General features: G+C 54.8%; 1 protein-coding gene across 1 annotated transcript; it reads right to left on the bottom strand.

Annotated features, from left to right (window-relative positions):
* Positions 1-1,274: 1,274 nt before the first annotated feature.
* On the bottom strand, positions 1,275-22,008 carry IGFBP5 (insulin like growth factor binding protein 5). The gene is made up of 4 exons (XM_002712468.4): positions 20,847-22,008; positions 7,196-7,425; positions 6,588-6,707; positions 1,275-5,753 (listed from the first exon to the last, which is right to left on the bottom strand). Exons 1-4 carry the CDS (start codon positions 21,178-21,180, stop codon positions 5,622-5,624), a joined length of 816 nt encoding a protein of 271 aa, XP_002712514.1. The 5' UTR covers positions 21,181-22,008; the 3' UTR covers positions 1,275-5,621.
* Positions 22,009-22,872: the final 864 nt, after the last annotated feature.

Genomic DNA, 22,872 nt, shown 5'->3' with positions numbered 1-22,872 from the left:
AGAAGCCCCCAGGCAGGAACAAAGCAGAGACTGGTCCTGGGCCACACCTGCTCTGGGCAGTGTGTGGTGACAGCAGCAAGAATAGCTTCTGATGGAGATGCCAGGAGAAAGTCCCTGGTGGTGGCAGCCACGTGCCAGGGCCTTCTCGCGTGCCCTCCTCGGCCCCCAGCTCAAGGCTCCGTGCCCTCCACACCTCTTGGTCATCTTGAGCACTCCCATCTTTACCTCTGCTGCCAGGTGCTGGCTGCAGGTGACCGCAGGGCAGATGCTGAGAAAACACCTGTTCGGAAGCCCTGTGCCCGGGGCCTTTTGGGCTGGACGCATTTCTACCCGAACTTGAGGGAACCTGGTACCATGAGATCTCAGGGAGCAGTCTCAGTGAGCCCAGGAGAACATGAGCCGACGACAGGCGGGCTGAGATGCCCCCAGTGACTGCACTTGCCATGTGACTTGGCCTGAGCTGGGCTCCAGGGTTCCTGATGGCCTCAGCTGCTGAGCTGGGCAGAGTGCAGACACCATCACCTCTGGGAGGCCTCTGTAGGGTGCAGCCAATGGGATGCACAGGGGAGAGCATGGGTGACAAAGGGGTCTGGGAAGGAGGGAGCCACAGGTGATGGAGGCAGAAGGCAGGAGGACATGGTTGAAATGATAGTCGTCATTTCACAACTTTCCTCTTTATTGGGCACAAAAGGGAGTGAGGGTTGGGTGGGGACCAAAAGGGGGGATTTTCTGCTTGGCCGGAAGTTTCCAGGCTCTAAGAGCAGGCAAAGCGATGGAACATTCTAGAACACTCTAGAAATTCCTTAAAGTCTTCTCCAAGGAGAAGCGACTCATCATTCATGTCAGGGTGGGTTAAGGCACTTTTATTTTAATAGCAAAGGCTGAGATGAAAAGACAGGACTAATAGTAACAGTCTCAGCAACAGCTGAGTGCCTACTGTGTGCTGGCTGTCCTAGAGCTTGGCACTCCCTCTCTTGTTTAATCCTCACAAGGGCCCTGTGAAGTTGCTACCCAAGGGGAAGGAAGGCCCAGGGCGGTTAGGGTCACTGGTCTGCGGCGGCTTCTGGATGTGTGGAGAAGGGGGCACTGAGTTCTGCGGGGTGCTTGTCTTCCAGGGTCACCCATTCTCCAATCAAGGGAGAGACCTGGTCCCCAGCCCTGCCCCCACCAGGGTCCTTTCTCCTTCCCCTTGGGTTTGTGGCCTGAGGAGATCCCTGGCGCTCACTCGCCCTCTCCCTATGCACCCTGAGCGCTCAGAGGAAGCCGACGCAGGCTAACTGAATGCATAACTTTATTAAATAAATGCTTTGTCATGACAAAAGACAAAGATCAAGGAGTAACATAAATTATAAGTTGAATAAATAGCATACAGCAATCTTCACTTTTTAATAAAACGTGAGATCCTCTGGGTGTTTTGTTTTTTTGTGGTTTTTTTATTTCCTTAAGTACAAAATGCTAAACAGGAGCTGAGCTCTTCCACGTTCACGTGATAGTTTTCTGCCTTTTGCTTTTTCACAAACTGGTTTCGTTTATTGGCTTATTTTTCCCATCCTTTCACCAGTAAAGATTATGAGCATTTATTGTTGTTTTAAAGTTGAAAACAAAAACAAGTAGAGAGACCAGAGCTATGGTATGCATGTACCTAACACTACAGAGAGCTACAGTAATATGTGCTGTGCTTATTGCTGTCTTAAAGAAAAAAACCAACCGGTAGGCAACTCGGAATCTGAGGGAATCTTGTCTGACAACGGTGCTATCCATGGGAGCTACTGTGTGACGGTGGTGGTGGTGGTGGAGATGGGGCTCAGGCGGTGACCAGGGACCAGAGAAGCGGGGCCAGTGGGTGCAGGGGGGGCTGGAGACCCCTTCCCCTCGGGCCCTCCCCACCCAGAAGGAACAAAGAGGCCAGAGTCTGCCAATGTCTACACTACAGACTCCAGGAGAAAACCAAGAAAGTGTGTTTTTGAAACAAGAAACAAAAACCTACAAGACAAAAGGAGGTGGTGAAACAGTGCAAAAGGATCCTTGCACCTTAGTGGTTTTAAAAAATAAAGACAGTACAACAGACGGTCGGATGGTCACACCCCTGTCCTTGCCCCCACTCTGCTCAAAACTCAGCCTCCTTTCTCCTGGAAGCAACAGCACTTCCTCTCTGAGACCAGTGGGCAGCGTCTCCTTGGCCCTCCCTGTCTGGAGGTCCCATTCTGGCCTGCAGTTCTCTGGGTCTGAGTCCGTGGATAAAGGTGGCAGGGGGAGAGGGAGGGGGTAACCGGCCCACCTTGAGGGGGCTTGGTGGGTGCAGTGGCAGCCGTGGCAGCCCTGTCACTGTGCGTGAGCTGGGGAGGAGGGTGGCTGAGACCCACCTCGATCCGAGAAGGTAAACCCCTCGGGGTTACCATGGAGACCACGAGGCAGTGATGGGAGGATGGGGCGAGGGGGAAAGGTGACCACACAAGGCCTCCTGTGCTCACCTTCCATCCCCGGGTCAGGGCTGAGTGTCCCAGGCCTGTCTGTGTAGGCCTGGCTGTCAGAGAGGTGTTTGAGTCTCCCCCTCCCCAGGTGCCCATCTTTGCCAGCCCAGGTGGGTCAGGGCAGGCTGGGGGAAGGAGGAGCCGTCTTGTCCAGGCCTCCGTCCATTCCTCGTGGTACTAGGGAAGACGGAGGCGTCTTCTCCACTGCTGGAGTGAGGCTTGAGTCAGCAGGGGCAGGGGTGGGCCACACTCAGACCTGGGGCTGCGATAACTGAGGGTGTAAGGCTGTGGGGTGAGCAGAGAGCTGGCCAACAGCAGCCTGGAGCCCAGGAGATCCCTGCTCAGGACCTAGCCTGCTGGCACCGTCCAAACCCTGCCCAGGGTGGAGGGTGACCGTCTCTCGGTGATTTCCTTCCATAGTCTCCCCACCTTGGGCGCAGCCAGTTTTCCCATTCGGGATGCTTAGTTCCATGTGTCCATGCAGGTCCAGTTTCCTCTTGGGCTGGCCAGATGTGCCAACACACCCGTGTGAGCCAGGGAGACTCACAGGTTTGGGATGGCAGGCGTGAACTCTTGAGGACTGGAGAGGCTGTGGGGGCTAAATCAACCCTTCTCCCTACCTGCGGCTGCCAGCAGAGAGCCAGCCTAAGGGGCAGAGACCTTCCACGTCAGGTCAGCAGACAGCGGGGAAGGAGGGAGCCCCTCTCGGGAATCAGGGAGAGGGAGGAGGAGGCAGTCCCTGGCTCAGTCTCTTCTTAGGGGGAGTGGCACCCCAGTATCCACTTAGCAGACCCCAGCTGGATGACTGCTCAAGATCCAAAAGAAGAATGGCAGAAGGAGGAGTAGGGTGCCAAAGGTTGAGGATACTGGCCAACGACATAGCACGGAGTCGGGGTTTGGGGATAGCTGTGTAGAGCGGCAGGGTGCACTGACGTGGGAGGTCAGGTCTTGGCGCTGTCGCTCCCATCAGGCCCTTTGTCTTGCAAAGCTGGACCACCTCTCTTGCCCCCAGCCAGCTGCCCAGGCTAGGGGAGACATCCCTCACATGCTGCAGCCACATGTTTCCCACGCAGTTGCTTCTTCCCTGTCCCTTGTCCATTGCCCCAAGTTCGGTGTTGTAGGGTGGTTTCCTCTGGGTCACGTCATCAAGAGAGAGCTTCATCCACAGCAAGAAACCTCTCTGGCAGTGGCCAAGCCTCCTTTGGGGGGTGGGCCAGCTCAGCCTTCCAGCACAGTGCCAAGGCCACCCATGTGTGGAGGACGAGAGTTTTTCTTGGATCGGAACCCGGCTGTCTGAGGCACCTGCCCCTGGTTGTCCTGGGCCCTTCTTCCATCCTCTGCCTCAGGGAAGAAGCAAGGCTTGGCCAGAACAAATGAGGAGCAGGAAAGATTCCTTGGCCTCAGGTGGCTCATGGTGGTCTGAGGGTGGGCAGTCTGAGCTCAAAGTTTCGCCCCTTCAAAATCTCGACAAGTTCCTGCTGATCCTTATTCCCATGCAGCTTTTAGAGTCCAGGATCCGCCTTGAGATCCTTGCCTTTCTTGGCTCTGTGGCCTGAGTTGAGCTCACTCCTATCTTACAACATGCTCCGCCATTCTCTTCTCTCTTTGAGTCCCAGTGGGCTTGTGCATTAGCGATACCCAGGAATTTCTATCGGCTGTGTCCCTTCCTGCCACCTCTCTGTCCCTCCACGCCATCTACTCTGGCCTCAACAATCAGCTTCCTGTTGCTCTGCACCCACAGCCTTCCCCACCACCTCCCTCTTGGCCATCTCTCCGGTCAGTCTCTCTCCTATTCTGCCAGTGGGGAGACTGAGAGAGAGACCTTTCAAATGCTCTGTCCCCAGGCAAGGACAAGGCCAGGGCAGGACTCATGCTGCAACATGGACCTGCTGGGCTCATTTGGTGCCATGTCCTGAGGTTCAGAGACGATGGCTTCCCAAGGTTCTGAAGACTGGAATGGGATGAGCCAGGGAACAGCAACAAAGGCTGACTTCTACCTGGCTGTTCAACACCATGCCCCAGACAGACCTGGGTTTGCTGCTTGTGGGGAGCCCTGACTAGGGGCAGGGATACTGCGATTATGGGTTGTATTTGGACAATACGGATTTTCTTGGTTTTCCCAGAACGAGGAAGCTTCTCAACGCCCCCATTGGAACTACTTTGAAAAATTAATGCAAAAAGAAAAAAAAAAGGAAGAAACGAAATAAAGATAGGAGATAGATTTACATGCCTATATATGACTATATGGAGCCTTGTAGATGATACAAGCCCACTTGGTTTTCAGTCCATCCTCCTCCACAGAGGGTGCTGTGCTAGTTGTGAATCCAATGCAACGAGGGGCTGAAGCCAGCAGGTCTCTGCAGGTTTTTTTAGTCACCCTGGAAGAACAGGTCTTTCCTGTATCCGGTGTGAACTGACTTCTACATGAATGCAGGGGCAGTGCAAAGGGCACACGGATTTCAGCCTCACGGATCTCGCTTAGGGAGACCTGTTTACCTAAGATCACTCAGCGGTGAAATCGATTACTTTTCGGAGGAATGGAATGCTTTTTTTTTTTTTTTTTTTAAATGAATCTGGGGGAGAGAGAGAGAAGACTCCTCCTAGGGGTTAGAGGGGAGGAGGCACGGGGGTCGGGCCGCCCACGTCTGCAGGCTGGAGGAGGAGACTGATCCGCGAGAGGCGATGACCTCTCTTGTCTTCCTTTCTCTCCCCGACCAATCGGAACGGGGAGAACGCCATCGAAGCCACGCCTTTCGCTGCCCGACCTCCTGCACCCAGCCCTGGCCCAGTGGCCTTTTCTCCTTCCTGCCCACGTGCCTTCTGGTCACTCTGTCTCTCTTCTTCTCTGCCCTACGCTGACGCGTTCCTCCCTTCTCTTCCTCTTGCCCCTCTCCGCTCGTTCAACCTGCCTCAAAAAGAAAATCCTGCCCAAGGAGAGGTCTCCTTAGCTTCTGGCGTCTCCGTTGTTGCCATATTCAAAGTCGAGCCCTTGCGAGAGATTCCGAGGCCCTCAGTTTCCTCAAATAGATACATGTGTATTTCTTTTTCCCTTAAATGAGATGAATGGAGTGGCGTCCTGGGGTGGAGGGAGGCGCTGGCTGGAGTCGGGGCTGGGGGTGGGGGGGCGAGGGGGGACGGGGAGGGGACGCATCACTCAACGTTACTGCTGTCGAAGGCGTGGCACTGAAAATCTCCGTCCGCGTACTCCATGCCTGGCAGCTTCATCCCGTACTTGTCCACGCACCAGCAGATGCCACGTTTGCGGCCGCGGGAAGGCTTGCACTGGGGCGCAGAGCGACAGGCAGTGAGGACGGTTGTACCCGAGGCTCTGTTGCTGCCCATCTTACCCCCCTCCCCGGCCTGACTGATCCCTAGAGAGGGCAGGGGACTCTGGTGTTCCAATTTCAGAAGTGAGCCTGCTTCTGGCTAGAGCCTAAGATCTCTATTTTGTTCTTGTTGTTGGTATCCATTTGGGGTTCTCCAACCTAGAATTCTGTAAGGCTCTCCAAGAGAGGTGCACGCCCTGATAATCATGACTGTGGCAAGAATAATTAATAATAACGGGTACCGTAATTACTTGCCACCTGATAATGGCAAGGATGTAACAGGAGGCAGCACTGTGCTGCATGGTCACGTACCAGAGCTGCTGAACACGGTCTAGTGTCCCAGAGATTAAGCACTCACTTCTCTCAATGCTGTGAGGCAGGGACTGCTCTGCCCATTTTATACCGTGGTCTTGAGGCACAGAGACAAAACGTGCCTGGGGTGAGAGGACATGACTAGGAAGTGGCAGAGCCAAGGTTTACCGTAAGGTGCTCTGGCTCTTAAGCTGCCTTAGATTGGGGGATGCCTTGGAGGCAGCAGCAGCAGCAGCAGCACGTGGGAACTTGTTACACATTGGAGAGCTCAGAGTCCGCCCCAGACCTGGCGCCTAGCCAGCAGCACCTTAACAAGCCCTCCAGGGGACTCTGACACTCTCGGATGTCCAGGGGTCACTGGGTTTTGGGAAACACTAAATCACCAGTGGTAGAAATCTTAGCTATGTGCAAGGTGGCCCTCTCTTGGCAGGTGCCATTTTTGGAGCCTAGGAGCTCGGGAGAGGAGATGACCACATACCTGCTTTCTCTTGTAGAATCCTTTGCGGTCACAGTTGGGCAGGTACACGGCCCGGGGCACCATGCGTGGGCTGGCTTTGAGCTCCTGCAGGGATGCCTCCATGTGTCTGCGGCAGGGGCCCTGTGTGGACAGCAAGGATGAGCACCTGCCATGGCCCAAGTGGACACGGCAGCTGACAGGGCTCAGGGATGAGTTGCCACCCTTGGGTCTTTGCTCCCTATCCCCGTTGTGTGCCCCAAGAGTGTACAAGGATCCACCTGTGGCCAGATGTGGAGCCATGTTTTCCCTTTGGTCCTTCAGACCACCCACCCTCGGCTTTCTATCCTGCTGGGAAAGAAAGTCTGGAGGTGGCTGTCTCTGGATGCTCCAGGAAAGCCTCCAGCTCTGGGGGTGACACACCTAGCAAGTGGCCACTGCACTGGCAGGGACTCTTCCCGCACGAGTGCCACCTCTGTTCCTGCTCTCTCTGTCTCCGACAATTCTCCCGAATCCTAAACTGAGCTCCCAGGCACACAGTTGGTCCCTGGCCAGGCCATCATACTTTCTGCTGCCTCAGCTGGGATGGTCAGGAGGTGGGGGGTGGCAGACGGTAGGGTCCTCAGGCTCACCTGCTCAGATTCCTGTCTCATCTCAGGCGGGGAGACAATCCGGGGGTGGGCAGTGTTCTCAGCTCCACCCACGAACTTGGACTGGGTCAGCTTCTTCCTGCGGTCCTTCTTCACGGCCTCGGCCTTCAGCTCAGAGATGCGAGTGTGCTTGGGCCGGAAGACCTTGGGGGAGTAGGTCTCCTCGGCCATCTCGGAGGTGGTGGGCTCCTCATGCTCGCGGGAGTCTCTCTCTGCAGGGGGAGGGAAAAGGCCTCAAGGTCAGCCTCCCAGGGCGCGGTGAGTAATCAAGGCTACAGTGGACCAGGTCTCTGCTCTCCCAGGAGGAGGGGCCGAAGCTCATTCAGCGGTGGGCAACTTGGCGTGGGGGGCAGGGGAAGAGTGGGCAGGAAGGCTTCTTGGAGGAAGGGACCATGGGCAGAGTCTCTCTGATCCACAGTGGAAGGGTGACAGGAGGGAGAGGGTTCTGGGGGGTAGGAAGGAGGAAGGGTGAGGAAACTGTCCCCTGGAAGGTGTGGGCAGTTTGCTGGCTGGAGTTGGCTAAAGCAGATGGGGTGGTGGCGGGAGGTGGGGTTGAGAGCTGAGATGCTGGGGATCCCAGCGACAGCTAAGATGAGCAGAGGCCGCAGGCTCTCAGAACCACTGGGCTTGCGGATGGATTTGGATCCACGGAACCAAGGTCCTGGGGTCTGGAGCTGAATGGTGGGGAGGGAGGAGGAGCAGGGGACCCAAAGGGCAGGAAGAGGGGAAATGGGAGCCAGGTGAGCTGGATGGACGTAGGAGGCCAGAGGGAGCAGCAGGGGGCAGACAGAATGAGGCCTCGCTCCAGGCCCCTGGAGGCTGGGCCATTACTCAGTCTCAGTCTGAGAGAGGCCGACAGCTGTCTAGGGCGGCGCAAGTTTAAATATAGGAGTGACTTGGTGACAGTCTGTATTTAGCTGACTTATGACCTTTAGAGAACCAGGACTTCGTTCATGTATTTGTAGGTCTGAACTCCACGCCAAGCCCCCTTTTCCCCTGGCCTGTCCAGATTTCCACTAAATTCTCTCGTAGACACCCAGCTCTGGGTCCCTTTCTCTTCTCAGCTCTTCCCCCACACACCCCCAGCCTCACAGACTCAGAGTGGGGAGACCTATGATTGCTTCTCCCACATGGGCAGGATGTGGTCAGGATTCCCCACCATGAGACAGGTGCTGGGGTGGGTGGGTGTGGGTGGTTCTGTCTTCACTGATCTGTTCTCAAATACCCTAAAAAGGAAATGGGGCTTTGAGTGACCCCAAATAAACAGGATGAGGCAACGGGACATCCTATTCCCCATCCATCCCCATATTCCGGGATTCCCGGAAGTGGTGATAGTCCAGCACCCTGGATGGGGAATATGGGTGGAGAGGGGGGTGCAAGGGGAGAGCAGCCACCTAGGAAGACAAAGTCTTTGGTCCCTGGGGCAGGCACGGAGGCTGTTTTTTGAGCTCCCAGCCCAGAGGAAGGTGCAGGGAGCTCTTGCAGATCTGGCCTAACCAGGCCAGGTGGCAAGAAGCCCCCGAGCACCTGCGTCTTTCTTGGCTCAGGATTTGTGAGGTTCAACGAAGGACTCTGGTCTGTAAGACCCTGGCAGGGAAGCTGCTGCCTGGAGGAAGACTCCAGGGGTGTGGAGTGGTGGTGCTGAGCTGATGGGCTTGTCCATGCCCAGGAGATCGGAGGCTATTTCTGGTGGGCAAGATGCTAGGGAGAAGGCGGCAGCAATGTGCTGTGCAGGCTCATCCTGCACAAAGCCCAACACCAGGACCCCAGCCCTCCTCTGCCTCCTCACTCACTCCACCCAGTTGTCTCCTGATGTCCCCCGTGCCTGGTGATTTCTCAATGGGGTGAAGTGCTTGATAGGTAGACTAGGGAGTAAGCTAGTGATGTTTTGGGGTCAAGCTGTATTCTGGGGTTTCAGGACAAAGGTTGCAGGGGGTGGGCAGGTGAGCATGAGCATGGCAGGTTTGGGGGAATCTGAAGATTGCATCATATACCCAGGATGGGGGGAGTGGTGAGAGAGGGAGAGCTGACCCTGGTGAGAAGGGCTGTTGGGCGCTCCTCCCCAAGAGGCTGCACACACTTCACTCAGCCTCTCTGGGCATCAGCAAGCAGGGTAGGAGTCAGGGCAGGAGACGGATGCCCTTGAAATGCTGGGGCCTTGATGGGGTTGGAGAGGCCGGATGGCCAAACCCCTTCCCCAGTGAATACCACAACCAGATGGAGTGCAGGGAGAGGCTTGATTGAGGGCTGGCTGCTGGCCAGGGCAGGGACAGAAGGTGAGCAGCTCCTGCAGTGGGCTGCTCCAGCAGAGCCTGGACAGCCAGCAAAGCTGGGTTCCCAGGCTTGGCCTCTGAGCCCAGGAGGCACCCACTCCTGGAGTCCTGCAACTGACCACTTCGCCTGCACCCACTGAGCCCCAGCGGAAAGAAGTGCATGCACTTGTGTCTCGCTCTTGAAGATCTGGGAAGGGGGTGTCATCCTGCCCACCCCTGGCCCCCAGTCTCTTGGAGGCAGCTCTGTCCCTTTGGTCGGAGGACGTTTTCCTCCAGCTGTCATCTCAGTCCGCTCACATGCCTTGGGCTCGGCAGACTTGGATACACGGGGGCCTTCTTTCAAGCTGCTTCACCTTTTAAGACTTTCTCAAAGATGTGCTATAGGCTGTCCTTGTATTGGGTCACCTTTCCTGGGAGGAGAATGGGGGGCTAACCCACGGTTCCACAAACCTCGGGGCAAATGAGCTTTGGCCCCTCTCAGCCTTTTCATTGGCAGTGGTCAGGTGTTTTCCCCAACACCAGGCCGTGACGATATTGGACAACAAATGTAGATCCTGGTCTCTTCCTTTAAGGACCTCAAAATACTCCTGGCAAACCCTCTCTCCTTCCCCCAGCCTCAGGGGGGTGGGGCCCCTGAGGACAAGGCTCCCTACACCCGAGCCTGCAGCCACCTTGGCTGCTTCTCAAGGACAGGCTCTGATTCTTGCTGTGCCTCCCAGGTTTGGGTGCCACTTAACCCTGTGGGACCTATTCCTCCGTCCATGGAGGAGTCGAGTATCAAAGATACCGATCAGGGTCTTGTGGTCACCTGGAGGCTCCAGAGAGACAGTGGAAACCTGGAGGGGAGCCAGTGCAGAGCCGTGAAGATTAAAGATCTGGAAAGCAAGACGGAGCTGGAAGACCTGAGCCAGCTAGCACTACTCGGCTGCCTGGTGGCTCAAGTCAGAAATAGGCTTTCAGTGTTGGAAGGCTTTGCAGTTTAGGTCAAGCAAAAATAAGGCACAACAAGTACACTGGTACACCTGACCTACTTCATCAAGAGAGAATGGACCGAGGTTGCAGGGGGCACTTAGATGGGACACAGGGACCTGCTTCCTGGCTTCTTTGCCATGCACCTGAGCAGCAACAAAATACAGGGCTCTGGAGCTCTATAGACAAATAGGCCAGCACCTCTAGTGGCCAGTAGATGGCGTGGGAGACTGATGCTCACACAACCTACGCTCTTGTCTGGGGATCCTAAGCAGTTTTAAAATGTGCAATTTATGTGTCTCCTCTTCCTTCTCTGATTCACCACAATCCTTTCCTTGTATTTGGTGGTGGTGGGGGGGCGCTGCAGCACATGCACTGGAAGGGTCAGGGGTGTGCGAAGTGAGGGCGAGAAAGAGCCCATGTGCGGGCAGGGTGGGTGGGACAGCAGATGGAGGGATCGGAGCAGGGGGCAGCATTTAGGGGTGCATCGTGCCCTGCTGTTTCTTTAATCTGCAACTGGAAACTGACCTGGGGGGAAGAGAAACAGGTCCCAGACCCATCACCCACCTCTAGATGCAGAGGGGATTCTACAGAGGAGGGAAATGTGGAATATTGGACTTCCTCCTGAAGAGGAAGAGGCAGGGCCTTTGATGTCCTGTTAATAGCCAGCGACCAAGGAAGGGAGGCCTTTGGGGTGTTTGGGTGGGTTCTGCTCAGGCTTCCGTCCCTGGTCCTGCCAGCAAGCTCTCTAACAGCCCTGGTCCTGCCACAGCGGAGGGGGCCCCGGGCAGCCCCTGCATTCACAGAGTGTTCCCCGTTCCCTCTGAGGCAGCTGTGGGGGCTGTGGGCCTCTCCCCATGGTAACATGAACATGTTCCCGAGGACTGCACTCTTCTGAGTCCCAGCAAACATAGAGAGTGTCTAGGTGGAGGCCCAGCCGCTGTGGACTCTGAAGTGTCTGGGGCAGGGGCAGTAATACACCCAACACAATTGCACAATGCATACAAATTACCCAGACTCAACTGCTTCCTCCAAAGCTGCCCTTGGCTGCTGCTGTCCTCTTGCATTGGCCAGGGGTTTTGGCGGCAGGCGCAGGCGGGCTCTTAAGAGGTGTTTGGGCTTTGATTTGCTTCCTAGTCGCAGTGGTGGACAGATAGAGGGGGATGCTTGCTGCTGTCTGAAATCTGACCGTCCACTCGGGGCCTCCTGATCAGGCCCCAGCACCACGACAGCTGGCCCTGGACTGCGGTTAGTCTCCCACTCCATCTTGACCAACGTAAGGGAAAAATGGGTAGAGCAGCTTGGCTTCAGAAGTGCACGAGATGGAGGTGCACTAGGGATTCATAGCCCTGGAAGAGTGTGGGGCGTGGCCGGGACACTGGGGAAGGTCAGTGCAGCTACACAGTGGCTTTAAAGTGTGACCACCCACGGCAGCAGGGTGCAGGGGGACAGGCAGAAAGCATCACAGGTGAGCCTGGATGCACTGGGCTTGTCTTTGGCCTAGGGCTGTGCTAGCCAGTTCAGCAGCCATGAGCCAATGCGGCTGCTTAACATGAATAAATACTGAATAGAATACAAATTCAGTTCCTCGGTTGCTCCAGCCACAGTGCAGTGCTCCAGAGCTCCATGTGGCCACTGGCTACTGTGCTGGACAGTGTGGATATAGAACACTTTCATCATCACGGAAAGTTCTACTGGACAGAGCTGGCTGGAGGACACTGATCCGTGCCTGGGTAGGGACGAAAATAGCAAAGCCAGGCGCGGTGCTCCGCAGGCCCCCTCCCTGCCTCGCGCTGGCTGGCCTGCTGCTCTTCGCTGCAACACAAGGCCTGGGTGTTGTGGGGGGGAGTGCGGGGGATGAGGGATCAGCTGCTCCCTGTGTGAAAGTGGAAGACAAGTCTTGGTTTCCTGAAGTCTGACTGCTCCCCTGCTGGGATTTGCCAGATGACTCACTTGTACTGTGTGTGTGTGTCTGTGTGTGTTTGCATAAAGGGAAAAAGGCCCAGGGGCTGGCCAGGAGGGACTGTGGCACCTTCCTGGGGGAGCAACAAGGACCCTCTTCTTCCTTGTCCCCTCCCTGGCCAGCATCTGCCTGGCTCCAGGCTCTGGGAAGATGGTTGGCTTTTCCTCTGTGGTCAGGAAGACACGTGCATGTTCTGGGCTCTTTTTAAAAGTGGAATCATGGGCCGGGGAGAAGACAAGTGCTGGTCTCTCCACAAGGACAATGGACCCCAGCAAGCCATCCTAAGGAACAGCTGCGAGAAGCAAGAAGGCCAGGAGGATGAGAGTGGAGTGGGGCAGGCTCCTGCGGGCAGGCCAGGGCAGCCAGGGGCTTCCTTCAGCCTCCCCAGACCCCCTCAGGAAGGGCTTGGGTGCTGCATACTCGTGGCAAGGCTGGCCAAGGCGGGGTTGTCACATCTCTATCCTGGCCAGAGAAATAAGGGCACTCTATAGCACAGAGAGAAAACATTCAGAATCAGGAGCCGGAGCACTCAGCTCCACCAGTGAGGAGACGCATCAAGTGGTGCCACCCCCAACCTCCAGCCGCCCTTCCTGGGAGGAAGATGGGGCTGCTGACTGTGAGGGCCTCTGTAAGCCTTGGTGCAGGTGTACTCTCCTTTGGTTCTGCTTTCTTCTTCCTTTCTCTTTGTTTGGTTGTGGGGAGGATGAAGACAATAACCCCTTCTCCTACCATGAGTGCTCAATGAGTTGATACTAATTAAGTCTCAGCACAGGAGGCTCGGTTGCCTCTCCCCTCCCAATCACCAGCTAAGAACTTGCTTGCAGCCCATCAGATCTGAGGCTCCCGGGGCTCTGCCTTTGTCTCTGGGGAATCTACCCGCCAACCCCAGGTGAGGACGTGGCATGGGTGCACTGGGAACCAGTCTCCACTTAGAGACCTCACCCTGGGAGTTCTTCCCTCTAATCCCTTTGCCTCATGCTGCATTAAGGGCATGAGGTCATCTGCCCTAAAAAGGCAGGAAAGGAGACCCATTCCCCCCCCCCCCCCCCCCCGGCCCCCGCACATGGATGTGGCAGGTGCCCAGCTAGAGACAGAAGGAAAGCTGAGGGCTCACTCACTCACGTCCCACATCCAGGGACCAGAAGGAAAGAAAGGCTCCTTCCCCTTTCTCTCTGTGGCCACACTCCTTGCTTCCTGAGAGGTATTTGGTGATAAATGTGCACCTAGGGAACACGTTGCCCTTCTACACAGCCCCCACGGCGGTCTCTCCAGGAGACCAGGAAGGGGAGCATGCTTGGCAGGAATGCCTATGGCTGCACCTAGGGTTGCTCACCGGAGTGCCCTTTTCGACTTGGCCACATTTCCATTCCTGACCCATCACAGTCGGCTCAGAACCCGCCAGGCAGGCAGAGCCTTTACCGCAAAAGTCTGGCTGACCAGAAGGGGGCAGAAGAGAGCAGACAGAGCTTTCTTCTCTGGCACATCCCAGGACCAACAGCTCTGCAGGGAGTCAGGTCTGTCCACGGAGGCCCAGACTCTTCTTTCGTGACCTTTGGGTGGTGCAAGTGGAGAGTGGAGATGGCGGCTCCCTTCTCAGGGGAGGGAGGGCTCGCTGGGGCCTCTGTGTGGTCCAGTTAGGTGGCCACATGTGGCTACTGCACACTTGAAATGTGGCTAATACAACCAAGGGCATGGATTTTAAATTTTATTCAGTTTTAACTAGTTTAAAAGAACTGCTATCGATTCAGTTATTGGAAAATTCTGAAGTCTACATATGCAGAATGGCCTTGGGCCATGAATTGACTTGTTCTGCTTTAAATCTTTGAAACCTAAATGAAACCTAAATACAGATCCAATATTTCCAATGAGAATTTAGTGTCTGATTCAAGATGTGCTGTTAAGGTAATTAAAATGCACGCTGGATTTCTAAGACTTAATATATCTCATTATAACTTTTATTTTGAGCATGTGTTGAAGTGATTGTGTTAAAATCTATTAATAAAAGCAATTTCACCTGTTTCTTTTTATTTTTTGAAAAGGTGGCTACTTTTAAAAAATTAAAAATTACACACATGGCTTGTCTCACATTTCACCTGGGAGTGTTGCTAGAACGCATCAGAAAGAGTTATCTTATTATGGGCTGGAGGGATGTGACGGCCTTGATGGAACCATCTAGATGGTTCAGAGTAAGTGAAACCCACAGTAAACAGTTCAGCAAGGTCATCTGAGTCCTGGATCTGAGTGCAAATTCAGCCAGGCCTAACTTCAGGATTTGGCAAGGGATGGGGCCCTATCAGATGATTGAGGTTGACACATGAAAAATGAGGAGTGGAGATTTGCTGCCACGATTAAGATGCTGCTTGGGACACCTGCATTCCGCGTCTGAGTGCCTGGGTTCAAGTCCCAGCTCGGGTTCAAGTCCCAGCTCAGCTTCCAGTGCCAGCTTCCTGCTGATGGGCAGCTTGGAGGCAGCAGGTCACTGGTCCCTGCCATCCACACAGGAGAGCTGGACTGAATTCCTGGCTCCTGGCTTGTCTGACTGATGCAGGCATTCGGGAGGGAGAACCAAGAAGGTCTCTCTATTTGTCTGTCTGTCTGTGCTACCTTTCAAATCAATCAATCAACAAACAATCACTTGTTTAAAAATTCAGATAACCTATTTTGTTTCAAACATTCCTAGGGCTCAGCTGACTAGTCTAACCTAGTTGGGAGGAGGGGCTATTCTTTTTTTTCCTTTTTCAGATTTCAGAAAATATTTTTACTTTTAATTGTGACTACTTCAAAAGTTTCATGGAAAATGGAATTAAAAAGTAAGTTTATCTTGGTGCATAAATATTGGAAACCCATGCACAATTTTTTGTAATACACATGATCGACAAATGTGAATTTATACCAATGTGTGTCTTTGAAGACCCTGCATATGCATGGATTTCAGCATTTCTTTGCACCTGGATAACCTCACCTTTTAATTCTATTTCTCACAAGCATTTTGAAGTACCCTTGTGATGTACTGTGCACTTCACAAGAGCTATTAGAGAGCTGTTTGAATGCTCTGGTCACCGAGACATGATAGAGGTATCAGGGAAACAGCTTGTCTTATTTGCCTTCTTAATCATCCCAGAGGTAGGAGCTGTTGCCTTCAGTGTGTATGGAGAGGGCTCCAGCACTCCCTGCAGGCCCACCTCAGGCCCCAGCTGTAACCTGGAAGCCTCTCTCCTCTCCCACTGAGAGATCTGCCGCCCGCCTGCAGGGGGCTCTCTCGCTCTTTTCCTTATCAGTTTTTATGTCCCAGGGTTCTTCCTCTTTCCTCCAGATGCCCATCCCCACCCCAGCTCACCTCAGAGCTCATCACCCTGCATCCCTGTCCCTTGTCAGGCCTGTGCTGTTGGAAGCAGGCCACTTCTGGGCTGGGTTCTCCTTGGAGATGGGGGGCCGCCTGCCCCCATCAGGAGAGCCCCCTGCCACCCAGGAAGTGAGATTTGGTGCCTGAACCTGCAGGGTGGGTGGAACGACATTTCTTCATAGCCCGTCCCTGTCCTCTGTCTCAAACTAAGCCACTGGCGCGAGCTGGCCCTGTCTGCAGGGTTGTGTAGGAAAAGAGCAAATGTGGGTATGAAATAACAGAGTGTTGCATTCTCTGCTGTGATTCCTCCACTCCTCCCCCTGCTGCCCCTAAAAACGGGCACCTCAGAATCACCCTGAGGGTTCCAGCAAAGGGTTCCCTAAAGGGTTTCATCATCACAGACATCACCCCAGAGGGCAGCACTTGCCAATATTTGCCGAAGGCCTTGCTGCTATTCAGACCAGGCCTGGACAAGGGTGCTTGTGGCTGGCAAAGCAGGTAGGAATGGCAGAAAGGAGTGGCAGGAGCTGAGTTCGAGTCCTGCCCCTCACCTGGGACAAGTGACTTCCCAATCTGGGCCTCAGCTTGTCCTCAGTAAAACAAAGGGCCTTGACTGTGATGCTGCCTCTGGGTGCCTCCCAACTCTGGCATTCTCTGGCCAATACCCAATTCCTGGAGAGATGCTTGGACTGGGCTAAGCCAAGTGGTCCTGTGGGAAAGGCCACCTTCTCTGTCACAGAGGTTTCCAGTCTCTCCTCTGGCTTAGTATTTTAAAAAGAAAGAAATGACCTTATAATGGAAATCATGGACAGAAAGGGAGCTGGAAACAAAAGCAGTGTGTGGGGGGTCCTCTTGATCTTGGGGAAGGGTTGTAGAATAAGTCTACCCTGGCTTCCTGGTTTATCTGCTTCCTTATTTCCACAGACATGTCCTCAATCTTATTGCTTTCAGTAATGCTTCCAGATCACAAGTTCAGGATGGTGTCTGGGAATTGCAACTGTGACAACACTGTAGGAAAAGTGCAAAAGTCAAACTAAACAGAACCCTTCCCAGTTACCTCCTTGTCTCCCAATGGAACCCTGGTGCTGCCCTCTCGCCTCTGCCTCGGGGGTCCCTCGGTGCTCACTGTGCTCCTCCAGCTCTGGTTGCAGCCGGTCTGGAGTGTGCTGGTCCCTTTGCCAGAGGTTTGTTTTCCACACAATTAAATAATCTTCAAGTTTCTCAGGCATTACTCAGGTACAAAGGAAAAGCTTCAGACAGAGCCTACCCCCTTCCCTCTAGCTCCTCCCCCTTGCATGAAGGGACGGCGGCTTCTGCAGGGGTGCCTGCTCCCATGCCCTTTGCTGTAACCCTCACGCTGACCTCTGGCTCCCGGGTCAGTCTGGCCCTCCCTCTGCAGCTGTGGGCCCACCTGCCTGCTCAGCCCCGGCCCCAGCCCCAGCCCCAGGACTGACTCACAGCTGCTGCCCCTCAGGGGTTGCCTTCCAGTTGGGGGAGGGTTAGGGAGCCGAGAAAGGGGAAATGGACAGAAAAGGAGCTTGCACATGGCCAGCTACCCTTGTTCTTCCAGTCTGAGCTGACGCAGCAGAAAGAAGGGAAAGAAAAGTCGAGTTAATGCACCATCATCACTGGCCTTCCTAACTCCGTTTTGGTTGGCTACAAGCACAGCCAGTCTCTAAAAGACTTGTTTCAAAGGGAGGGAGTGTGAGTGGGAAAGCAATCTGGCTCCCTCAGTTTTCCATGATCGTGTTCAACCCAGACATAAATTTGGCCAATGAGCCTCAGTCTGGAACTTGCTTCAACATGGCATTTGGACCAGGCTCGCAGATGAACCCAGGGTGATGGGGGCCAAACCCCTCCAAGCGTCAAAGGCTGAATTCCTTTTATTTTAGGGAGGGCAGGTTTCCCTCCTGACTTCTTCCCTAGAGGCATACTTTCTGTCCCTCTTGGTCTCTTCTTTCTCACTGACAGAATGGAAACCCAGAACCCACTGTCCTCTCTGGCTCAAATTTGATGTCTCACCAGCCTGGGGCGGGTGAGTCTACCCGGTGCCGCCCATAAAAGCCACAAGGCCCCCCCACCCCCACCCCAACAACACCCAGTGCAGAGCCCAGGCCTTCCTCCTGTCACTGCAGCTCACTCATATTTATTGAATTTGGTCCAATAAATAACTCCAGGCTCTCGCCCCCTCCAGCCTCACACACACAACTCTCTGTTTCTATATCTATTTCTGCCCCTGAACTGGCTGAAGTAAAATGTAGAGCAGGCAGTGCCAGGCCAGCTCTGAGCACCCTTGCTCTGTGCCGACTCCCTCTACAGTCACCCAGCAACGCGCCCAGCAAAACACCAGGCCAACCCGCCTGCTGGTCTCCCTCCCCAAGTCCTGGCCGGCTGCCACCTTGCTCTCCTCCGCTCTCTGTCTCACTCCAGAAATGCACTTTTGGGGGTTATGTAATATAAACTATCTACAAATACATGATATAGATTTTGGTTAGGTGTGCTGTATAAATCACGTTATAGTCCATGCATATCATGTGTAATATACACATACTGGTATAAAGACCTCGAATCTGCACAGTGTATATTTAATGTATCCTAAACATTCCACTGCTCGGTTTTGGGTGGGAGGGCAGAGGGAGTTGGAGAGCAGGAATCTTGGCTAAAGGACCAAAGGGCATGCTTCCTCTGTCCATTTCCCTCTCTTTAAGAGCTGTCTCCTCCAACTTTTGGGGGACCCACCCAACAACAGCCCTGCAGCAGAATCCTGGAGCGCCCCCTCCTACTCGGCCCTGGCCGCGGGGAGCGCAGCCAACCCGCAACTGCTGCTCGCCAGGCACCTGCCTTGGGCAGGGTGGGGACTTTGAGAAGGGCTGGGGAGGGGGTGGGGAAGGGGAGGGTGCACCTGAATGGGAGTAGAGAATTCTAAAGAGGACCCTCCTAGGGACGAGAGTCGTGCGTTCTCGCGCGTGCGCCCCCAGTGGGTTAGACTGGGACATTGGATGCGTCCACTCTCCCAGTAACTGCGCGCGCGCCTGCGCCCTCAGCACACACCTTCCACACCAGCCACTGGATTGGGCAAACAGAAGCAGGGCCAAGATGCGGCTGAATGATATCTTGCATATTTTCGACGTGACTGGAGCCAGCGCGCTCCCTTCCAAGCCAGGAAATCAATTCATACCTCCCCCACCCTCCCCAGCGCTGAGCCTTTCCAAATCCACATTCCCCCAGCTGAAGGCGGGTGGGGCTGCCTTTGAAAAGTGGATCTTAATAAAAATAACCCCGCAAACCGACCTCTGGTGCTTCCAGTGTCTGCAGTCCCACCTCCCTCCCTCTGTTTTTTTTTTTTTTTTTTTAATATCATCTTGCAATCCGGAGAACGATTGCCTTTTGCGAAGTTGGAGTGCTGGCGCCAGCCATGGGCAACACCTGTAGGGTTTGCGGGCATTGGGACCGAACCCAGGAAAGCTCTCTTGCCTCTTGGCAAGCGCGGAGACTCTGCTCTCCTACAAGACAGCCTCTGTAGTCTGCACTTAAGAAAATTCGTGTTGGGGTGCTTGTGAGTGAAGGAAGGGGAGATGGGCATGTTCCCAGGAAGAAACTACACTAAATAAGCATACTGAACCAATTTTAACTAACCACTTTTGGAGATAACCAGTAACCAAGTTAACATCTCAGAACCCATACTTCTGTGTACAGTTTATTAAACTTTTTTTTTTTTATTTTAGACTTGGTGATTTTCTATAAAGAAACACAGCCCAAGGAGGAGAACTGTTCTGATTGAACAAGTAGCTTTGTCAATCATTTAAGCCCTAAATGCCTGGCGCAGATAACATGGGGGCGGGGCCACCGGGGGCGGGGCCACCGGGGCGGGGCCAGCAAGGGGTGGCCTGGTGCGTGGCCTTTTCTGTCTCCTCCCCCTGAATTTTGTATTCGTAGTTTCCAAGGCCCCTGAAGCGCTCACGCCACACCCCCTTATGATCTGGTTTGAGGGATGGGGGGAGGTGGAGGGTGGGGAATGGAGGGGGGGGGTGGAGGGTGGGAGGTGGGGCAGGATGAGGGGTCGGCGTAGGCTTGGAGATCGCCAACTCTGCATCTCACTCCCACCTTGCCTCGGAGCCTGACGCTCACCTTTCATCCAAGGTAACCTCTGAGCTGGGGAGGGGAAGGAACTGGATCCAGACACAAATACCCCGAACACAACACCAAACCCTTCTGCACGCCCCTCCCTCCAGCCGCAACCCCACCCCAGTGCTCCTAAAACATTCTTTCCCTTGCTGGAAGGAAAAAAAAAATGCATTTTGCAATGTAATATATTTTACCATTTACCACGATCAATCATACCAAGTCAAAAGCAGTGGGTGTGCAAGTGGGAGGGGCACGAGGGCCCCCCCCCAAGACCTTGCTGACCAGTGAAGTGGTGTGCGTGTCTGTGTGCGCGCGTGTCTGTGTGCGTGTCTCTGTGTGTGCGTGCCTGTGCGCGCGCGCGCGCGCGCGCGTCTGCGTATGTAAAGGTTGTCCAGCGGCGCTGGAGTAGGGGACGAGGGGCGGGGTGGGGAGGCGGGAGAGGAGCTGGGAGGCACAAAGGTGGAATTAGCTCAGAAGATGGGAAGCGCCTCTCCAGGTCCGAATTTAAACAGTATTTTCACAAGAGATCCCCCCCACCCCAATTCAGGGTAAAAAAAAAAAAAAAAAAAAAAAAAAAAAAAAAAAAAAAAAAAAAAAACGTGGAAGGGGAGTGTGTGGGGAGGGAGTCGATAATGTAACAGGCATCCTTTCCGACTGCAGATTGGGGTTTAGACTTTGAGATCAGAGCTAGTGGTCGGAAGTGGGGGTGGGGGCAGGGGTCGCGTGGGACCCCAGCAAGTGGCAAGAGAAGGAGCGAAATCTGGGAGCTGCTCACTGGACAGCAGCTTAGGGCGGCAGTACTGGCCAAGGTTCCAATCCCCAGGTACAGTGACCCTCCTCGGCTCCTCCCGGACTGCACCCCAGCCCGAGGCCACTTGCTGCGCGAAGCGTGCGGGCCCAGCGCGTCCCGAGTCCCCCGCCCTGCGCCGCGCAGCTGACTGGCACCCCGAGCGCGCTCACCGATCTTGACTTGCTCGCGGTAGCTCTTTTCGTTGAGGCAAACCCCGCGGCCGTGCAGCAGGGCGTGCAGCGGCTTCTCCTCGTCTTGCCGCGGGAGGCAGCGCAGTCCCTGTGCGCAGCGCTCAGTGTAGACGCCGCAAGACTGCCCCTCGGCCAGGGCGCAAGTCATGCAGCAGCCGCAGCCCGGCTCCTTCACCAGCTCGCAGCCCAGGGGGCTCGGGGGGCACATGGACAGGGCTTTCTCGTCGCAGGGCTCGCAGTGCACGAAGGAGCCCAGGCCCTGGGCCGGCCCAGCGCAGGCGGCCAGGAGCAAGAGGACCGCGGTGAGCACCATCTTCGAGTCTCTCGCTTTCCCTCGGGGCGGGGCAGGAGAGCGAGAGTGCAGGGAGTTAAGGGGGCCAAGAGGGAGCCCGGAGATTTTTTCTTTTAAGTCTGGCAGGTAGAGCAGGTGCCTTCTCCAGACACTTGCAAAATGTAGCGGGGGGTGGAGGGTTGAGGCGGCTGCAAGCGAGTCCCGGTTGCAGGGATTAAAGGCGTGCAACAGGTTTGGAGGGTGGGAGGGGGAGAGCCTCGCCAGGTGCACTCAGGGTGGGCGGAGGGTGGAAAAAGCCCGGAGCCCGAGCGGGTCAGAGCTGTAGGGGAGGTGGGCGGGAGCCACAAAATCGCTAACCCCAAAGCAACCTCCGAAATAATGAGTTCGAAGGCTGTGCAGAAGGGGTTATTCGGGGGGGGGGGTGAGGAGGAGAAAAATGGATTGGTCTTAAAAATTTTTTTTTTGCTTAAAATTTAAAATACACCCCCAGTCCTTTCTAACCTCCAGCTGCGGCGGCGCGCGGCTGCAGCGGAACAGGTAAGAGGAGCTGGCGGCAGCCGAGAGGGTGGGAGAAAATCAAGAAACTAGGCAAAGAAGCAAAAAAAAAAAAAAGAAAAAGAAAAAGAAAAGAAAAATAAATCTAAACCCTAGCACCTCTTTTCTCCCACTCTGTCACCACCTCTTCGAAATTCGCAGGTTCTGCGTGCAGTAGGAGAAGGGTGCAAACGGAGGAGGGCTAATTAAAAGGAGGAAAAAAAAGGGAAGAAAAAGGAAAAAAAAAAAAAAAGGAAAAAGCCCACACCGCTTCGTAGCTCTTTCCTGGCAGAAGTTTCCAAAGAGACTACGGGCTCTGGTGGAGCCGGCGCTTTTAAATAGCCGGCCCCTGGCTGGCAGCCAGTTTGTAGCTGCAATTTGAGCTCCCAACACCCAACCCGGGAGAGGATGCCAAGGAGCTTTGCAGCGCAAACTCACACGGGGTGGGGGTGGGGAGAGGCCTTCGAGACACGCGGGGGCTCCCCTCCGCTCCCTGGACAGCGGCCCCCTCCCCCCGGAATGTAAGAGAGGGGCTTGGGGGGACTGGCTGGGGCTGCAGAGGGCGTGGAGGAGGTGGAGGGGCCAGTGGAAGCCGCAGTTCTTCGGCGGAGCAGGGCGAACACAATGAGAGTGACTCGGTCCCCTCCCTCTTGTCCCCTTAACCGGCCTGGGCGCAGGCTGGAGGCAGAAGCCCTTTTCTTATGAACCCACTGGATGTATACGGTGCCCAATAAATGCTTCCCAAGCTCTGTACAAGGACTTTATGCTGGTGCCTGAGTTACCATGAAAGGTGTGTGTGTGTGTGTGTGTGTGTGTGTGTGTGTTTGGGGACGGGTAGTGTAGGCTGGCCAGGCATGGATGGTGAGCTGAGCTAAAGAGAGGCAAAAAAGAAGAAAAACTGGATTTTCCTCCACCAGAGTCTGAAGAAGGGGATTTGGTGCAGGGGCATTTGTGTGGCTGGGGGCTAGGGCTGGACTGTCTTTAGTCAGAGGCAAGAAGTAGCCACCTGCCTTCAGCCGCAGGGCTGGCCCTGGAAGCTGGGGGAATGTGTGTGTGTGTGGGGGGGTGAGTGTTGCACAGTCTTGTAGGAAGGGACATTCTCACAACAGCATTGTCGGGAGCCCTGAGTGGCAGAACTGACACTTGCTGGAAGAAACCCTGTGACAACTGAAGAACTTG

The sequence above is a fragment of the Oryctolagus cuniculus genome, chromosome 3 (assembly GCF_964237555.1).
Source record: "Oryctolagus cuniculus chromosome 3, mOryCun1.1, whole genome shotgun sequence".
Lineage (NCBI taxonomy): Eukaryota > Metazoa > Chordata > Mammalia > Lagomorpha > Leporidae > Oryctolagus > Oryctolagus cuniculus.
This window is presented reverse-complemented; position numbering and strand designations above follow the sequence as displayed.

Bases quoted from the DNA above. Each gene is read 5' to 3' on its own strand.
- IGFBP5 (XM_002712468.4), bottom strand. From the start codon at position 21,180: ATGGTGCTCACCGCGGTCCTCTTGCTCCTGGCCGCCTGCGCTGGGCCG. The intron at 7,426-20,846 runs GTGAGCGCGCTC...CTCCCCCTGCAG, and splicing joins CCGCGAGCAAGTCAAGATCG to AGAGAGACTCCCGCGAGCAT. The intron at 6,708-7,195 runs GTGAGCCTGAGG...CTGTCCACACAG, and splicing joins TGAGACAGGAATCTGAGCAG to GGCCCCTGCCGCAGACACAT.